This window comes from Muntiacus reevesi, chromosome 18, assembly GCF_963930625.1.
Source record: "Muntiacus reevesi chromosome 18, mMunRee1.1, whole genome shotgun sequence".
Taxonomy (NCBI): domain Eukaryota; kingdom Metazoa; phylum Chordata; class Mammalia; order Artiodactyla; family Cervidae; genus Muntiacus; species Muntiacus reevesi.
In genome coordinates, this window is record NC_089266.1 from 16,984,766 (window position 1) to 17,005,633 (window position 20,868).

The following is a 20,868-nucleotide window of genomic DNA, read 5'->3' on the forward strand; positions in this document are numbered from 1 at the left end:
GTTTTCTTAGAGGATAATTTAGGTGGTTTTCAAATTTTATTTCTTCTGGTACAGATACTCATACATACAGAAATACATATTTTTTGTCTATATCTCCTTGCATATGTATGTTGAATTTCTTTAGAATATGTCTAGAGACATGGATCTATACCCTGTTTGTAGAATTGCTACATAGAATTGCTGGGTAATCAGTTACCTTTATCTTTACCTAGTTATACAAGTTTGTGTTCTTACCAACAATCTATGATTACCTGTTCCTCATGTCCTTTCCAGCACTTAATATTGAGATATTTTAATTTTTACAATATGATAGGTATAAAATAATACTGTTGTTTAAATTTGCAATTTTCCCTAATTACTAGTGAGATTGAGCATTTTTCATATCGATCATTGGAGTTTCCTCTTCTATGAATTACCTTTGCATATCCTTTGCCCATTTTTGTTGTTGTTGTTGGGCTGCTTAGTAATGATCTTTTCACGTATGTCGAGTTTTAGATTTAAATTTTTTTGTAGTTATAACTACCCATTTTTAACTTCTGTGTATTAGTGTGCATATATGTTTTAAGATCTTTTCCCATTTTGGAGTCAGAAAGATTTGCTTTGAAAAGGTTTAATGGTTTGTTTTTCATATTTTGGTGTTTGATTCATCTGGAATTTATTTTTGTGTTTGGTGTGAATTAAGCTAATTTTATCTTTTCCATATATATAACCAGTTGTCTCAATATCATGTATTGAGTCCATCCTTTTTCCCACTGATCTGTAATGCTACCTCTGTTTTATATCCACTCTAAGTCCGAGCTCTTTTCTGTTTAATTGTTCTCTTTGTCTGTATGTGCACCGCTACCGGTGTCTTAATTGCCATAGCTTTAAAATTATTCTTGCTATCTGGTAGGGTTAGCCGCACATTTTTCTTCATTTGGTATTTCTTGGCCCTTTTCCATATGAATTTTAGGAGCAACCCAGTCCTTTAAATTTTTTTATGTTTAAGTTTATTGCCATTGATTTCGACTTATATTTTTTCCTTATGTTCCACAGTGTCAGGTATAAAGATCATTTCAGTAAAACTGAGCTGACTTACTCTAAGAAGTTGATAAGCTGATTTCTTTCCTCCCTCTCTTCTTCTTTCCTTCCTTTTTTAAAACCATGAAGCCAAAAAGTGCTAATAATTTATTGCAACTTTGTACTCTATAGATTTAAAATCAAGTGAATTAGCATCAGCTGTTTATGAGTAATGCAAAGTGTTTTGGTTCTTTGCTAAATTCGGAATGAAGTGTTAAGTTCTGATGTATTTTGCGCTAGCTGTGTAGATCTTTAATAAGAGAAAATGGGAAAATTATTAAAGTAGCAAATATGCTGTCATTTTTGAAATCCAACGTTCACTTTTTTTTAAATTTAAAAATTATTATTATTACTTTTTGGCCAAGCAACTTGCGGGATCTTTGTTCCCCCATCAGGAATTGAACCTGTGCCCTGAGCAGTGAAAGTGGGGAGTCCTTATCATTGAACTGCCAGGGAATTCCCATCACTAGTGGATTTTTTTTTTAGTGTAAAGTGTTTTTTAGTGTTATGTGCATATGAACGAACATTTTCTAAATTAGACAATGAAACTAGAAATTATCACTCATTCTGGGTCTTCCAAAAAATATCAGTTTTGGGGAGATTAAAACAATTACCCTAGGTACTTTTCTCCTGGAGAATAGTACTGACAAAATTTTGTGAGATGATAGCACACTTAGATCCCACTGTTTAGAATATAGCCTGGCATGGATTGATTGTTGAATGGATGAATGACTGTTTCTGATTAACCTAGTAAATTATAATTTTGGACAAGTTGTGTAGTTGTATTTTAATGCTATGTTCTCTGCCAAGCTTCTGAATATGCTTGTTTATTCTGTTATCCAAGTCATTAGTAATATAGCACAGATCTAATTTTAAAGAGCTGCTGGCCTCCAATAAAGTCCTTTTTTTGATCTTCATTTATGAAGTCTAAGTTTTTTGTTTATATAGACTTTGAATCAGTTTACTACTTACCAAGCATCATAGTAAACTTAATTATAAACTTTTATCAAGGTAAAGGATGAAATGGACAAAGAGCCTTATTGAAGCCTTCTTTCCTCTATTATCTTCTCTTCTATTGTAGAAGGAAATGAACCTTTTTTTTTTTAAGTTTGCTTCTCTTAGTGCATTGATTCTCAAAGTAGAATCTGTAGACCAGCTATTGAGCATCACCTGAGAACTTTTTAGAAGTACAGATTCTCCCCCTCACCTTGATTAAATTAGAAACTCTGGGGGTGGGGCCCCTGCAATCCCTTAAGAGTTCTGTAGGGAATTCTGGAGAATGCTTAAGTTGAGGGCCATTGACTTAGGATTCTAAGCTCTTGGATTCAATTTCTTACAAATTGTTGATGATTCCCCCCCAGATTTCCTTCCAAATGTATACTCAACCTTGTTATTTCTAGATTTCAGGGTTATTGAATTGTCTTTCCTTTAATACCTTCACCTATATCCAATTTTCAAACATTTAAGAAAACACAAGTTATTTCCTGATTCAAGAATCAGGTACCCTGACTGACCTTGAAATACTAGATAGCATAGTAACTACAGTTAATTTTAAAAATATTGTATTCTTGAGATTTGCTAAGACAATAAATCTTAAGTGTTCTTACCACACACACAAAGTGGTAACTCTGTGAGTTGATGGGTCTGTTAATTAGCTTGTTACCATAATCATTATGCAAGGTATACTTGTATCAGAACACCACATTATACCTTAGGCAAAATTCCCATAAAGCTGAACATGTGCCTGTGTGCCTGTGATCCAGCTTTTCTACTCGAGAGGATAGGTGTAGGGGTAGGGGAGTGTGTGTGTACGTGTATATATGTGTGTATACACGTGTGTGTGTGTATATATAGTATAGATATCCAATAGAAATGCATAGGCATGTTATTCGAAAGACATGTATGAACATATTGTTAGCAACAGCATTCATGATTAAGAACTGGAAACAACTCATGGATAAATAGTAGTGGCATATTCATATAATTATACACTATAAAAAGCAAGGAAAATGAGCTATTGCTGCATGCTAAAACTTGGATGAGTATTGTAATCATAATATTGAAGGGTAGAAGTCAGATGTGGAATAATACATGGTATGCTAAGTTGCTTCAGTCGTGTCCAGCTCTGGGACCCTATGGACCATGGCCCACCAGGCTCTTTTGTCCATGGGATACTCCAGGCATGAATACTGAAGTGATTCCATTTATATAAAATTTTCAGCAGGCTAAACTCATCTGTTTGATTTCTATCTCTGGTGGTAGAAACAAGAGAGTGATTTTTTTAGATAAATTGAACTTCATCAAAATTTAAAATTTTCATATATCAAGGGACACTATCAAGACATGAAGAGAGAGCCCACAAAATGTGAGAAAATATTTAATAATCATATGTCTGATAAAAGTCTAGTATCCAGAATGTATAAAAAACTGTTATAATTCAACAATAAAAAGAAACCCAATTTTTAAATGGGCAGAGGATTTGAATAGCTATTTCTCCAAATAATATGTGAAAATAACCAATAAGCACATGAAAGATACATGGTCACCATCATAGTCATTAGAGAAATAAAAATCAAAACCAGAGTGAAATACTACCTCACACCCACTAGGATGGCTATAGTCTAAAAAAGGTGATGATGTAGAGATTTGGGACCCTCATATACTGCTGGTGGGAATGTGAAATGGTGCAACCATTGTGGGAAACAGTTTGGCAGTTCTTCAAAAAGTTAAACATAGAATGATCCCGCAAGTCCAGCAAGTGATTGAAAATGTATGTTCATAGATAAACTTGTACATAAATGTTCATAGCAGCATTATTCATAGTAGCCAAAAAGTGGAAATTATCCATCAGCTAATATAGATAAATGTGGGTTATTCATACGATGAAACATGATCCAGCCCTGGAAAGGAATGGTGTGCCATCACATGCGACAGCATCGATGATCTTGAGAACATTATGCTGAGTGAAAGAAGCCAGTCACAAAGATGACAGATTGTATGATTCTATTTATATGAAACGTTCAGAATAGGCACGTCCATAGAGATAGAAAATAGATTAGTGGTTGCCAAGGGATGAGGGAGGCGAGCGTTCGGACTAACTGCTGATGGGTACAGGGTGTCTGTTTGGAGGGCTGGAAGTGTCCTGGAATTAGAGAGTGGTGATCATTACACGGCATGGCAGATACACTAAACCCACTGCAGTGAGGCTTTCCACCTCCCTGCACATGTGAGATGTGTGTCTTAAGATGCTTCTGTACGGTTAAGAAGGGGATGCTGTGATCCTTGAATGGGACCAAGTGGAGCTCCACTATGGACTCGAGTCAAATTAGAGGTAGCTGTGGGATTATAACACAATCTTTTAGTTTATTCACCTAAAATTAGACTTTTTTTTCCTCTTCTAAGTATACAAAATTCCGAATGAGTCATGTTTAAAAAGTCATTTAGAGAGAAGTAATGTTCTTGTGTTATGAGAAAACAAAAATGTTAGCTAGAGTGAGGCAAATAATGTTCTTTAGATTTTGGCAGTAGGAAAGAAAATTGTGAGCTAGGGTGTTTGCTGGTGTGTAAAGCTTTTAAAACAGTGCCTCACATGTAATAAGCTCTCAAAACACATTAGCTATTATTATTATTGACACTGCCCCCCCCCTCAGCCGCCAAGTGTATAATCAGTTGTCTCAATGCCTTTTATTGAATAATTCAGCTTTCCTCTACTGTGTCTAAATTTTATCTATTAAGTCTTACCTGGTTCTGTTTCTGGATTGCCTTTTCTACTTCACTGAACTGTTTCTATACTAGTACTACGTATTTTTTTGTGGTATTTTTGAACTGTACCAGGCAGCTTGCGGGATCTTAGTTTCCTAACCAGGAACCCAAGCTGTCAGTGAAAACAGAATCCTAACCACTGGACCGCCAGGGAATTCCACTGCATCGTTTCAGTTACCGTGTATGGTGTGTCTAGTAGGGCCAGTCTCATTCTGTCTGAAATTTTGCTTGGCAGCTTTCACAAATAAGAAGAAATTTTGTTTCCCTCTCATTTTGCCTACTACTTACTATTACTTTGCCAGTTACAGTGTAGATTGAATTTGCTCAAGTCCCGTTGGGATTTTCTTATAATTACATTACATATATAGGTTAATTTGGAGTTGATGATATCCTTACAGTATGTGGTTCTATTGGTTTTCTTCATATGGATCTTATATTGATTAACTTTCTAGATATATTTCTCAAGCATTTTTTAAAAATTCCACAAATATGTATTGAGTGCCTGTTATATTGTTACAGGTACTTCTCCAAATTTTAAAGTAATGTGTTTTGAGGCGTTAATGAACTTTCACAAATTAATGCAGTCATGGAGAGGAAATTATTCACAAAGCCAAGGACTCAGTTAACTAGTTTATGATTTGGTGTTCATTTTAATGCTGAATCATTGGTTAATCTGTTCAGTATATATAAAATTTTGACTCTTTGTATATTTATCAAAAGATTCTGCCTTTCAGAGCATATTTTGTAATTTCTTACTGAGCTTATTAATAAAAAGTATGTTTTCTTAATTTATGGACAAAAGTCCTTGTCACACTGTAGTCAAAGAAAACTAGATTTAACCAACATGGTTTAATTATGAAGAAAAAACACAATAAGTAAACTATGAGACCTTGTCTTATATTTTCATGAATAATGACAGCATCCTTACAGTTATTTTCCTAATGTGTGAGGTCATCACTGTCTGTGTAGAAACAAAGATCTGAAATGAAATATGCCATCAGTTAACTTTAATACAAAACTTTTAATTTGGCTAGTAAAGTAACACCTATTTATTTTTTAAGTTGGAAAGTGCAGAAAAGAGGAAAATTAATCACTAGTTGTCCCATTTTCCAGTCACAGTTTTTTACATTTTGATGTGTTTTTATTTAATTGCTTTGCTATACTTAAAAATATCAAACTGTAAAGTAAGATTTATATACATGTGTATACATATACAGACGTATATGTATACTCTTCTGTGATTTGAATATTATGAGGATATATGAAGTAGATGACACCACCCTTATGGCAGAAAGTGAAGAAGAACTAAAGAGCCTCTTGATGAAAGTGAAAGAGGAAGAGTGAAAAACTTGGCTTAAAGCTCAACATTCAGAAAACTAAGATCATGGCATCCGGTTCCATCACTTCATGGCAAATAGATGGGGAAACAGTGGAAACAGTGGCTGACTTTATGTTTCTGGGCTCTAAAATCACTGCAGATGGTGACTGCAGCCATGAAATTAAAAGACACTTACTCTTTGGAAGGAAAGTTATGACCAACCTAGACAGCATATTAAAGAGCAGAGACGTTACTTTGCCTACAAGGGTCCATCTAGTCAAGGCTATGGTTTTTCCGTTGGTCATGTATGGATATGAGAGTTGGACTGTGAAGAAAGCTGAGCGCAGATAAATTGATGCTTTTGAACTATGGTGTTGGAGAAAACTCTTGGGAGTCCCGTGGACTGCAAGGAGATCAGTCCTGGGTGTTCATTGGAAGGACTGATGTTGAAGCTGAAACTTCAATACTTTGGCCACCTGATGTGAAGAGCTGACTCATTTGAAAAGCCCCTGATGCTGGGAAAGATTGAGGGCAGGACGAGAAGGGGACGACAAAGGATAAAGTGGTTGGATGGCATCACGGACTCAATGGACATGGGTTTAGGTGGACTCTGGGAGTTGGTGATGGACAGGGAGGCCTGGTGTGCTGCGGTTCATGGGGTTGCGAAGAGTCGGACACGACTGAGTGACTTAAGTGAACTGATATGAAGTAGACAAGTTTTAGTTTACATAGCTATCATTTTGAAATAGGACTTTTAATTTGCTTCTAATTCATCACTGTAAAGTAATGCCATAGAGGATGATTTTGTACCTAAAAGTTCTCTGTATTTAGAATTATTTTTCTAAGATAAGGGTTATTTATTGTAAAAATAGTTCCAACCATTCAGAACTCTGAAGAGTGAAGATGTTTCACTTACACCTTCTTGTTTCACCTCAATGATAACTACTGTTAACAATTTACTGTCTTTTTTTTAATTAAAAACCATAGTCTACATACTATTTTATAATACTGTTTTATACCTTTTTTAAAACTTAGCACTATGTTGTGGATATTCCCCTTGTCAATACATACAGAGGTACCTTGACCTTTTAAATGGCTGCATACTTGTAATGCTTTTAACCATGGTGCTGTTCGTGGCATTTATTTAGCTTTAGGTTGTGAATTTTTTTTCTATTGCATATCTCTATGATAGTAAGTCATAGTATCTCCTTTAATCCTCTTGTGTATGTTTGGTTAGGTGTGTATTTTTTCCCATGTCCTCATGTTTCTGTTCCTGTCCAGAGGGAGAGTAGAACTTTAGATCAAATTCCCTTGCCTCTTAAAGAAGAATTATTATGGGGGCGGGGGGGGGGGGAGGAGTCTTAACTCTTCTCAGAAGGAAGAATTGCCAATCTTAATTAGTATGAGACACACACAGGAGTGTAGGTTTTTTTTTTTTTTAATTTTTTTTTTTTTTTTTTTAGGAGTATAGGTTTTATACTACCTCTTTTTATATCCTGTGCCCAGGACTGGCAGGCCAATATGGTCAGTAACCTTAGACTGACCTTTTAGAGGTAGATCTGGCCATTCTTCTAGTTTATTATTTCTACAGTTGAGATGAGACCTGGTTGGAAAGGGAACTGTCTGTTCTGGAAACCTAGCTCTCTCTTTTTCAGTAGGCAAAAGATTGGGTCTCTTGATTAGGTCTTTGTTGCATGAGTGTAGGTATCTTGTATCCAAACTATATTTTGTAGTTTGAACATTTATACCATCTTTGCAATGGGAATTATTGGAGATTGCCCAACCATTAAAAAAAAAAAATCAGACCATCATTTCTCAACTTCCTTGAGGTATAATCTCTGCATAATAAAATATGATGAAGACATAGAACTATCTCAAAAAATTACTTCTTGCATTTTTGCTGTCCATTTCACCCCCATCCCAGTTAACCACTGATTTGGTGTGTATATGGTTATTCTAGATTAATTTTGTCTCTTCTAAGATTTCATCTGATCATAAGATGAGGCTTATATAACATAGGATGAACTCTTTTAAGCATCTGGCTTTACTCAGCATTATGTTTTGAGGTTTACGCATGTTGTTACGTATATCAGGAGGTAGTTTCTTTTTAATTGCTGGGTAGTATCCATCGTATGCCTGTGCCACAATTTGTTCATCCATTCAACTGCTGGTAGATCTTTGTGTTGTTTCCATTTTTGATTTATGAATAAAGTTGCTGTGGACATTTGTGTACAAGTCATTGTTTTCATTTCTCTTGACTTAAAACCTAGGGATAGATCTGCTGGGGCACATTGACCTTTCAAGAAACTGCATCACATCTTTCCCAGTATTTAGTGCTGTCAGCTTTTTACATTTTCCTTTGTGTGTGTGTGTGTTTCTTTCGAATATCAAAACGGGAACTCTTTTTTTTTTTTTCCCAATATAATTTTGTAAAGGAATTGTAAGGCCCTATGGGATGTCAGGAGGTTAATCTATATGAATAGTTACTAGGCTGAGATAGATAATGTGGAGGGTATTCTTAACAGGCTCTCTGCAAGATTACTATAGGACATACAAGTTTGACTTATGTCTGCCTATCACTTCTAGTCCTGCAGAACTTCAGAATTTTAATAGAAATTATTATTTCAGGAGTCATAGCAGAGTGATTCCATAGACCTGAAGACAGGTATTACTGATGGCCTTTCTCACACTGCTTTAGACTAGCAACGTCCAATGAAACTGTGTGCAGTGATCCCTAATAGCCATGTGTGGCTCTTGAAATGTGACTAGTGCACCTGAAGAACTGAATTTTAAAATTTTAATTAGTTTTAATTTTAATAACGTGTCTAGTGGTTATTTTATTGCACAGTACATTTCTAAAATGTTATTTTTCAGGAAGCACATAGTTGAGTGAGACTTGTTAGTTGAGCTGGCTCTGGAGCAGGTTCATATAGTTTGTCCTACTTCCCTTTCCTGTGGAGGAATTTGTGTCTCTGGAGACATGTAACCTAGGCCTGAAGCACCACAGAGAAGACCAGTGGATTCATGAGTGTTGCAGTTATTTGTAATGTGGTACTTTTAATCAGGTACTGCACGCTTTGTTTTTTTCCTTTTTAATTTTGCCCTACTAATTCTTCAGTTAAAAATAAAGCATATACTTAAAAATCTAATTTTTAAAGTGAACCTTTGGACAAAAGTATGTTATTTAAATTTGAAAAACTGCATTGTTGTCCAGAGGAGTCCTGGTTACACCCCTCCCCCATTTTCTTTTTTTTTGGATGAGAAGAAGCCAGTTCTCTTCCTATACTTTAAAGGCTCTCACATAAGTAATGATGTAATTTGTTAGTTAGTGTTAGTCGCTCAGTTGTGTCCAGCTCTTTGCGACCTGATGGACTGTAGCCCTCCAGGCTCCTCTGTCCATGGAATTTTCCAGGCAAGAGTATTGGAGTGAGTTGTCACGCCCTTCTCTAGAGGATCTTCCTGACCCAGGGATCAAACCCGGGTCCCATGCATTGCAGGCAGATCAGGGAAGCTCAATGATATAATTACTTTGGCTAAAGTTTCCTTTAAATGTTTGTTGAGATTTTCATACTTTTGAGAAGCAATGAATTAATAATTTTTTACATTTCAAGTTACTAAGGAAAATATTTTATAGTCTTCAGACAGTTAAATGTTCTAGTAACTCAAATAGTTAAACTTATAACTAAAATTTCCTGTCAGTTTCAATATGTTCATTTCATAGTAGTTATGTGGACATTGTGGCTGTGCTTTTGTTGTTGTTTCCTAGAGGCAAGGTCAGTATTAGAAAAACTGGAATTTTCCTTTGGCATTATTGTGATAAGTAAACAGCTACTATTTATAGGGACTTATATTCTGATGAGAAAATGAGATATCCTGCTTGGCTTGCCATAAAAACACAGATGCTTCTAGATTCCAGTAGGGAGGCCTTTTGCTCATAGCATCTGTTTCAGTTACCCAGCCAGATGATATCTACAGACTTTTTCACTCTTTTTTAAAGGACACCAAATCTTTGACAAGAAAGCAAGTTCACAAAGGAAAAGGTTAAATTAGCATTTTGTAAATTTGAAAATAACTTTGGGTGTATCAATTGTGTTAATTGTATCACTTCCTAAATAACCTTGAAATGTCCTTTGCATCCATGTTCTTTGAATTGTTTATTCTGCAGTTGAGGTAGATTGTATTGATCCATAAGTTCATCTGTTCAACAAACGTTTGATGAGCACTGACTGTATCCAGGCCCTGTCTCAGCCTTGGGAACCGTAGACATGAACAGGGTACAGTCTCAGTCCTTAAGAATCTTCGGTCTTTCATGCAGTATAAACAGACAGTAAAAATTTTGAATTCTTCCATTTGACATTTGTCTTTCCAGAAGGGGAAGGTGTTTAGGAAGATCTAAAAGATGTAATTCCTGAGCTGAGAAATTGTGGGACAAGTAGGAGTTGACTAGGCACAGGGCTCAGAGTTAGGGAAGAGAGGAGAATGTAAGAGAAAAAAGCTTTTGTATGTGAGAGAGACCCCAGGGTGAGTGGGAAACAAGGTCTGCACATTTTGGTCAGGTGGCTGGTCAGACTGTGACTGTGGGCAGAAATACTGTCTCATTCGGAAAGCAGACTTGTGACCTAAACCTTATTTGTGTCATGTTCTAAATTATACCCCAAAGGGTTATCCTGCAAACTCTTCAGGTGCACATGCCCCACTTTAGAGTCCATTGCTCTGAACGGCTGGGATGGCTATACTGAAACTAGCCTTTTAGTTTCAAACCAAAGCAAAGCAGAATAATTTATTTTCCCTTATAAATTTGTATTTGGAAGACAAATTTACTGAGAATCAGCTTTGGCTTGACGTTTGAAGAATGAGCACTTTAGTCATAAACGGATTACGATTGTCATATTTCACTAACTAGGAAACCCTAGAGGATGGAGGAAAGAGTATTGGTTACATTCATTATATGAAGGAATGTTTTTCTCATAGCTGTTGGCCAAAAGGACAGTTAATTGCCATTTTATCTTAAATATACCTTTAATTATTTTTGTTGGGAAATATTTGGAAGATAGCTTTTATTAGTCTACTGGAGATATGGTTCATACTACTTGGGATTTCTTATGAAGAAATGCTTTTTCATGATATACTTTATCAAATTTATCTCATTGCATTTTTTTTTATCTCATTGCATTTTTATCAGTCAGGATCTTTTATTTTTTTTGAAGAAATGGAAAACCCAACTCAAGTAAGCTTGAGGAAAAGGGAATTTATTGACTCAGCCAACTTTCAAAACTGGTCTCCAGGGCTTTAACTTCTTTGTCAGGTCTGAGTTTCAAGGTGTCTGTCTTCCTCGCCTTTGCTTTCTCTGTGGTGGTTTTATTCTTTCAGGGCAGAAAGTCCTCCTTCATGTGGTGGTGATGCAAGGGAGAGTGCCTGTCTTCTAGCACCTGTCTCTGTAAAATCCCATGGATGGAATAGGGCTCTGATGATAGTCTGTGTGCTGTGATTGGCAGGCCCACAGGAGCTCATGGAATGGGAAAGAAACAGTTTCCTAAAGGCAGGGTTTGCTATTACCACAGAGGAAGGAGTCAAAAACATTGTATTTATTATAAGTAATGGGAAATAGAGAACAATAACATATTCTTTAAGGCTATAAAAAGTGACTTAATTTTGTTTTCCTAATCATTGATTCTTATAGAGTATGCAAGCTGCAAGATGTCCTACAGATGAATTATCTTTAACTAACTGCGCAGTTGTGAATGAAAAGGATTTCCAGTCTGGCCAGTGAGTATCTGACTTCATTTTCTTCTTACCTGCAAAGTGGTATTTTAGAAACTTGTCAAGAGTCGTTATTTTTTTGGGGGGAGGGGGGGAACATTGGAGTGTAAGTTTTTTAATTCCTCTTGCTGAATTGGAAAATAGAAGAGATGAAAAAGAGTTGTGTACTACATCAAATTTTGGTAAATACAGTGTTTTCTAAGTCATGCATAGTTTTTATATGTAACTTGATTTTTTCATTGGTTTTCTTTCTTTTTTTTTTTTTCCATTGGTTTTCTTAGCAGAGCTAAGTATACTGGTTATATGACTCATTATATAACGTAGTCATTAGGTTTTTGGCTCTGGAGTCAGATGGTCTGCATTTTGATCCTGGTTCTGCCTATTACAAACTGGGTGACTGTGGGTAAGTTATTTACCCTGACTGTGCCTCAGTGTGTTGATCTGTAAAATGGGGATGGTGATACCATCTTCTTCAGGGTATTTGTGAATATTGAGTTACACAAATAAATCACTTAGAACAGCGCCTTCCACATTAGTAGGTCCTTAACAAATATTAGCTGTTTAATCATTGTTACTCTGACAACCCCAGAGACAAGAAAATTGGAAGATGAACAACTGTAGAATCTTAACAAGCATTTTTCATTGTCATTTTTTAAAAAAATTATTTATTTTTTAATTGAAGGTTAATTGCTTTACAGAATTTTGTTATTTTCTGTCATATAGCATGATTCATTGTCATTTATTTCAATTCGTTCACATCACCCACTGCCTGAAATTCTAGATACCATGCTATCATGAGTTCAGTGCCATCCATGGTGCTTCTAAGGTTGGTAGAAATAAGGACATTAAGGGTCAGTACCAGAAGGCAGGCTAGGGAAATGAGGAAGGAAGTGGGATTTTAGCTGAGCCTTTTTCTGTTTTTAAAACTATCTTCGAAATACATGAGTTTCACAGAGTTAGAATTGCTGTTTGTGGTTTTTGCCCTCAGAGTAGAGGGCTACGTTACATGATTGTATTACCATTATTTCCAGTCCTAAAAATTCTGTGACACAAAACTTTCTACATATAAATTGGACTGTATTTTATATATAATCAGTGTGAGAATTTGCTAATGGAATTCTTTTACATGTCAGGTGTTCACTGTACACATGATGGGGTTACTTAAAACATAGTGGATATAAGGAACTTGTGTCCTACTGACAAAATGATATGCATGGAAATGTTAGCCATTAATATTTTTTAAAATTATAATATTCTAAACGATATTTTAAAAAAGATAGTGTTGCTGTAACAAGAGTTTGAAGCTTCTGTCTCCTACACAGTCTTGTGAGTTTCTTGGTATAGGAGATTTATCATGAGATAACTATTTACTTGTGTTTACTTCTGAGCAGGGTGAATTAGAACAAAATGCTTTGAAATAGTAAATATTGATATCTATATGAAAGCTGATATATTTCATGAAAATTTTTCATTTTTACCACCTTTTAAATTTTATAGGCTGTTATTATTTCAACCTGTTGTGGAAATCTGCAAAGATATTTAAGGAATAGTCCTAAAAACTAACTTTTTTTGGACTGCCATAGCCATGGCTCCTCTATTTCTGGTTCTTCTTCCTTTAGTCTAGTTAGTATGTGAAATAATTCTCAGGAGAGGAAATTCATCTAATTTTTACTTAGTATCAGGTAAATCAGTGCCTTCAATTTTATGCAAACTGGAAATGTAATGAGGTTGATGTTTCAGATGGCATGTACTCTCTTGAACTTGGTCTTGATTCTGCTTGTTGTCTGTTTGGCCCAAGGTGGTCCTTACGCCTAGAACACATTGTGAATTGCTGACAATTTGTGGAAATGAAATTTGTGGTCCTATTTCTTCAGGACATATAATGCCATGTTTTCACTCGGCCCTCATCAAGCATCATCTGTTGGAAATGAGCTTATTAGAGTTGATGTTCTTTATTTCCCTTGACATGGAGTGTTGACTGTGTTTCTGTCTTGTAGGCACGTACTTGTGAGGACCTCCCCCAACCACAGGTACACGTTTACACTGAGGACCCACCCATCTGTGGTCCCGGGGAGCATTGCATTCAGCTTACCGCAGGTAACTAGGGTGTGAATTTACTCTCCTCTAATCTTGAAAGTCGTAGAGGAATCAATTCACTTAAAGCAAGCTGTATCACCCTGTAATGATACTGATTCATAGTGAAGAAAACCATCTAGGTGTTATATAAGGAATTTAAAGATAAATTCTTAATTGCCAGTTTCTACCATATCTGTCTTTTATTGCCTTGATTTTTCCTCCTAATTAAAAAAAAACAATTCTGCAGCGATTTCAGTTAGCTATCAGACAGTGTCAAGTTATTTTAATGTTAGCTTTCAGGGTAATAGAGAATATATAAAAATAGCACTTACATCTAAAATTGACATCTAATAATAGCGTTTTTAAAATACAATGATGTTAGACTAAAGAACATGATATGAGTAGGGCTTCCCCGATGGCTCAGTGATAAAGAATCTGCCTTCAGTGCAGGAGACACAGGAGCATGTGGGTTCGATCCCTGAGTCAGGAAGATTCCCTGGAGAAGGAAATGGGAACCCACACCATTATTCTTGCCTGGAGAATCCCATGGACAGAGGAGCCTAACTGGCTACATTCCAAACAGTCACAAGAGTCGAACATGCCTGAGTGACTAAGCACAGTTGTTATTTCAAACGACAGCCTAACTTGCTGGGCTTCCATAATAAGTGGAAGGATTACGATTAGATTTACAGCTGTTGGTAGATTCTGTGGAGGGGAAATTGCCTACCACTCTTGCAGGCACATGATATGTAATACAGGAGCATCGCAAGTACTAGTCTGTATCCTTTCCTCCCTTGCCATCTTACTCAGGCTGCTGATCCTTAGTCCTGAGCAGGGCAGATGCAACCCTTACCTCCCGTACTATGCCAGTTGATTGCGGCCCTCCCACCCCTGGAGGTTTAGGGGAAGAGATCAAAAGGAGAGTTAACTCCTTAAGGAACTGTTAAAGATCTCTTGAATCCCTCACATGTTACGGGAAATCTTCATTTGCTATTCCCTTTTCCCCTTTTGGATGCCTCTGCAGTATCAGGACTGCTTTTTGCATTTGTTTATATAGATCAAAGGTTTGGAGTATTCTGGGCTCACCAGCTTTCTCAGATCTAAATTTGGGACTCAGCTGGCCAGAAATGGGATTTCTAACCATTTTTCCTTGTCTCTCTGCTTTAAAAAAAAATTTCCCCAACATTTACTATAGACTAAGTGCTACTCTTAAGTGCTTTTGCATGTGTTCCCTCATTTAATTCTCTCAACAACCCCAAGTGATGGATGCTATTATCATCATCCTTGAGGCTGTCTCTGGGTGTAGAACCTAAATGTGGCTGCTTTGTGACCCGAAATCTGGGCTTAACCAGTATGCCTCTGCATCTCTGGTTGGCCGGAAGTGGGATGGAGTATGACAGAAAAGAGAAGTGAAGGGTGGAGAGGAGGTGAGAAAGCTGGGGGGGAGAGCACTTGTTGCATGTATTCAAAACGCATCATCTTCTTACCCCTCACCACCACAAAGTTCATGAAGTTCAGATGAGTAGACAAACTTGTTTTTCAGTCAAGGATTATTTTTCTCACTGTTCTTTGAAGTGTTGTCAGTAAGTACTCACTTTGAATCTATATCAAGCCAGTCCTGAATTCCTGCCTGAACACAATCTGTCCTGCCTCCATATATTCTTGCTGTTGTAACCAGTCGGTACCTAGGGAGAAGCTAAAAGCCTTGTCACAAATGCCTGACACTTCTTTGGCTAGTACACAAAGAGTAGTCGTGACCATCTAATGATTTGAATCCCTGCTTGGTTTCATTATAGCCTATCTGATGAGTTCTGATTTATTTTTCATGAATTGAACATCTTTCTTTTTGTGCTACTGTATCAAACAGTGTAACTGTCCACAGTACATTTAGAATCTGAAATGTCTGATACTACAAAGGCCTTCAGGAGCATTAAAATATGCAAAGGAGCATCCTACTCAGTGGTGCCGGCTCTACTGTAAAAAGGCAAGCTTTCTATGTTTTGAGGCCAGATATTCAGATATAAATAAACTATAGCATATGTTTGCTAGGGCGGCTGTAACAAAGTACCACAAATTAGGTGGCTTAAAATAACAGAAAATTATTCTCCCACAGTTCTGGAGGCAGAAGTCTGAAATCAAGGTGTCAGCAGGGCTGTGTTCTCTCTGAAGGCACTCGGGAAAAATCTGTTCCATGCTTAGCTTCTGGTGTTGTAGACAGTCTTTGATGTTCATTGACTGGTAGATGTATCACTTGAGTCCCTGCCTTTGCTGTCACATGACTTTTTCCCCATTTGACTGTGTCTCTCTTTTCTTATAAGGAAGCCATATTGGCTTAGAGTCTAAATTAATTCATTGTGACCTCATCTTACCTTGATATCATCTTCAGAGACCCCGTTTCCAAATGCTGTCACATTCATTGGAGCTGGGGGCTAAGGCTTTAATGTATCTTTTTTGTGGGACATGGTTCAACACTTAACAGCCATGTTTTAGTCTTGGAGTGTGTACATGAAATTCACAGAAATCCTGTTTTCCTCGTTTCTCTAATTTTCATGTGCTATTGTCTCCCCCCCCCCCCTTTTGTTTTACAGCGAAAATGGGCTGGACTTTCTATTGGGCAAGAAATAGAAGGTAGGTATATTTTTTAGCTATCTGAGGTAGATTTTCTGTATGATTTTCTCATAGAGATCTGAACAGTTTTCTGTTCATCCATGTTACAGTTAGGTGTATGAGAATGAAAAGTAAGTAGTTACTTTGTCTACTTGTTATATGTCTGAGTATTCCTGGGAAAGAAACATCCACATATTCATAGCTCACAGAAAAAGTGCAAGGTAAATTTTTGCACAGATTACCTTTAAGAGCACTGTGTAAAAGTGCTGAGATAGAACAGGAGTGGAGGAATTGATTGGAGATTGGATAATTAGCCAGAGAAATCTTACCAGCACTGGAGTTTTGAGCATGATTATGAAGTAGGAGAAAAGCATGACATGATAGTGACAAGGAACAAAGGCTCTTCAGATGAGAAATAAAACAAATAAAAGGCACTGGGATGGGAGCAAGCAAATTATAGGCATCATTCATAAATATGTTTGATTGAAAGGTTTTGCCTGTATGGGTTGTATTAAGTGATGAGAGGTGGAGTATGTAGTTAGGAGGCGGCCTGGAAATACATACTGAAATTTTTGGACTTTACACAAACACACTTAGAAGTTCTGAATAAGCCCACCAAAATCCTACCTTTAGAAAAGAGTTCTAATGTCATTGTGAAGTGTAGCAAGGAGTGGGAAGAATTTAGGAGTGAAGGACAATTGCTGGGAGGTTATTTGACTTGCTTGGAATTAAGCTGAATAGGACTTTGTGAATTATGGCTATGGAAAAATTTTTTAAAAGTTGAAGTTGTGTTAAAGAGGAATAATTGGTATGACATGGTGATTCCATTTTACTGTATACTGAGATGTATTTTCTAATGTCTTTGTTTAAAAAAGTAAATCAGGTTTAGGGTAAGGAGAAGAAGGGTGGTAGTACTTAAGAAAACTATGGACTTTTAAAAATAAAATGTGTCATAAAGTCATCATAGTTCATTAGGGAAGGATATGGAAAGCAATTTATGACTTAAGGGAAAAAAAAAGACTAAGCCACTAGTGGTTTATAAACCAAAGAGCTAATAAGTGAACACTGGCATGTTTCTTAGTCATTGTGGCAAAGTTGGGGAAATGAAGTGTGAGTCATTTTGTCAGGTAATTTTATGTTAACTTCATGGATTCACTAGGGCAAGAAAAGAAAATCCAAGAGTAATTAAGTCAGCTTTTTTCCTGCTAGCTTTTAAGACTAGCAGGAAAAATTGATAAAGTAATAAACTAATAAAAATTATTAATTAGTTTATTAATAAACTAATAAAAATTCATATTATGGAAAGGTTACAAAAACAATACAGAGATATCTTCTAAAAGATACCATTTGACTCTCATCTATACAATAGTTAATCTTTATATTCTGCCTTCCCGTTTCTCCTCTCATTTTGTAATTAATTGCTTCCTTTTTTTTCAAGTTTTAAGTCTTTTTTTTTTTTTTTTAGTGGAAGAAGCAACTTTTTAAAAGTTGAGATATAATTGACATATTACATTATATTGGTTTCAGGTATGCATGCATGCTAAGTCACTTCAGTCATGTCCAAGTCCATGCAACCCTATGGACTGTAGCCTGCCAGGCTCCTCTGTCCATGGGGATTCTCCAGGCAAGAATACTGGAGTGGGTTGCCCTGCCCGCCTCTAGGGGATCTTCCAGACCCAGGGATCAAATCCTCGTCTCTTGTGTCTCCTGCATTGGCAATCAGGTTCTTTACCACTAGCACCACCCTGATGCTGTGAAAGATTAAAGGCAGGGGAAGGGGACGACAGAGGATGAGATGGTTGGATGGCATCACCGACATGATGGACATGAGTTTGAGCAAGCTGTAGGAGTTGGTGAAGGGCAGAGAAGCCTGGCGTGCTTCAGTCCATGAGGTTACAAAGAGTCAGACACGACTGAGCGACTGAACTGAACCATCTGACATAATGGTTTGATATTTACATACCTTGTGAAATGCTTACCACAATAAATCTAGTTAACATCTGTCACAAGATTTTTTTTCTTGCGGTAATGACTTGTAAGGTCTACTCTGTTCTCAACATTCAAGTGTGCAATACAGTTTTACTCACTGCAGTCACCATGGGGTACACGTTAGTTCACTTCTCTCTACGCTGTTTACATGCTGTGCTGTGCCGTGTTTAGTTGCTTCAGTCGAGTTCAGCTCGTTGCCCCCTCATGGACTGTGGCCCACCAGGCTCCTCTGTCCAAGGGGATTCACTAGGCAAGAATACTGGAGTGGGTTGCCATGCCCTCCTCCAGGATGTGCATGCTGTTCTTCCACAAATGGCCCACATTTGTTTTAGTCTCAGCTCTCCAATAAATCTCTTAAATGATCATGATCAGTCCTTTTGCCAGTTTCTACTTGGTTGGATAAAACCTGTCCTCTAGTAGATTCCTTCAGGAAGTATGTATGTGTACAGTGTTTCCTAAGTTCTTGGATATGCAGACTTTTTTCTTTTATATCTTTGATGCCCTTAAGGGCAGCTTGGCTGGATATAAAATTCTTGGCTTTTCTTTCCTTGAATTTCTTGAAAATACTGTATCACATTGCCTTATTTTGTACTGAACTGTTGAGAACCCTGATGCCAGTCTTGTTTTCTTACTTTTACAAGTAATTTGATTTTTTTGCCTGGGAGCTCTGAGGGGTTTTCTGTCTTTAAATTCTAGTATCCTTATTAGGATATTGCTTGGAATTGGCCATTCTGGGTCAACAACTCAGTTATACAATACTTTATTTCAATATGTAGATTTAAATTTTGTCTATTTCCAGAAGATTTTCTTAGGTTTTGGTTTTAAATATTAGTTCTGACTGAATTGTTTTGATTTTCTTCTCCAGGGTTCTAATTATACATGTATTTTAGGCCTTATCTGTCTTACATCTCAGCTGCTTTCTCTCTATTCTTGGTAAATTCTTTATTTTTATTATCTTGGTTGTTTTCTTGTCTTCATTCACTGCCTCTTATTAAATATTAACTTGAATCTATTCTTCCACGGACAATTTGTAATTTATTATTTGCCTCTGAGTAATTTTATTTTTCCTCGATTTCTTTGCTGTGTTTGATAAATTCATTGCATTTCTTTTACTAATATTTGTCTGTTTCTGTTCTTAGTTTTTAATCTTCTGACTTTAGGTGTTTTGGTATATGTCTAAGTACTTGTTTGAGGATATTTAGTTTAAAATGTTATGTATATTTTCTATTTCATAGTTGATCTTTTTAGAGAAGACAGCTAAAATGCTGCAATATTTTGTTATTTGTTATGTTTTCTTTACAGTAACTTTATGGAATTATTTTTTTTCTGTTTCACATGATTTTGTAGGCAAAATTATTAGTGCAAGAGCATTCTTTTCTGTCAATGTAGAGAAGGGCAGTTTCTTTAATAATGGTGAGGTGGAGTAGATAGAAAGATTGGTTGGCATAGCTTGTTTGTCTTTGGTTTCTGTGTGATCCCTAAGTTTCCTTTCTGTCTTCTTTCCTTTATTGCCATGTCTTGACGGGCACCACCCTTTCTCTAGTTACCTGATTCTTTCCAGTGGTTCTTTGATGTTACTACTTCAGTTCTACTCACTTTGAGGTCCTTTTTGGGTACCTAGCGTCTTGGACTACCAAGTCCCAAACCTGTGTATAGTGTTTTGGCTTTTGATGTTAGACTTTCTCTTTTGAGGGATGATTTTTGTTTGTATTTTCCCTATGTACTACTTTCCCTTCTTTTTTTCCACAGTTGGAGCTCTGTCTAATCTTGTTACATATTTCTCTATTTTCAAGTAATTTGAGTTTTGTGGTATTCTCTGTGTCTTAGTAATGCCGACGGTGTGGACTGTGCATAGCATTATTTGTTCTCCTTGCTGTTCCTAAAACAGAGTTTTAGGAGGATGTGTGGGAATGTTCAGGAGGATGTGTGTGAATGTGAATTCACATTCACATCCTCTGAATCCAAGCTTTTGGAGATATTCAAAGATATATTGACTTTAAACTGGTTGAAAGAAAGCAATTACTTAAAGCAGTTGCCTGGAACACATTATGAGCCTAGTCTGTAGGCTCAAGATGCCTGAGAAGAGAAGTTGGTAAAGTGGAAGGAGAGAGTTATCCTGTTTCTCGTTTAGGAACTTGGCAACTTATTGTTTGTTTGCTTTTTCCTGAGTCAGAAGGAACTTAAATATTGGGATTATCTTTATTTGGTCTTTTCTTTGTGGAAGTAGGATTAAAGATATAACTTTTTGCCTGGGGGTGAAAATAAAGGAAATTAGATACAGATAACTGGTAGTGAAT

General features: G+C 36.5%; 1 protein-coding gene across 1 annotated transcript in view; it reads left to right on the forward strand.

Annotated features, from left to right (window-relative positions):
* Window positions 1-20,868, forward strand: part of NSF (N-ethylmaleimide sensitive factor, vesicle fusing ATPase) — a 145,561-nt gene that overhangs the window by 6,770 nt on the left and 117,923 nt on the right. The window contains exons 2-4 of the mRNA XM_065910374.1: window positions 11,820-11,905; window positions 13,897-13,996; window positions 16,564-16,603. Coding sequence (XP_065766446.1) covers window positions 11,820-11,905; window positions 13,897-13,996; window positions 16,564-16,603 — 226 coding nt within the window. The remainder of the gene's footprint in view (window positions 1-11,819; window positions 11,906-13,896; window positions 13,997-16,563; window positions 16,604-20,868) is intronic.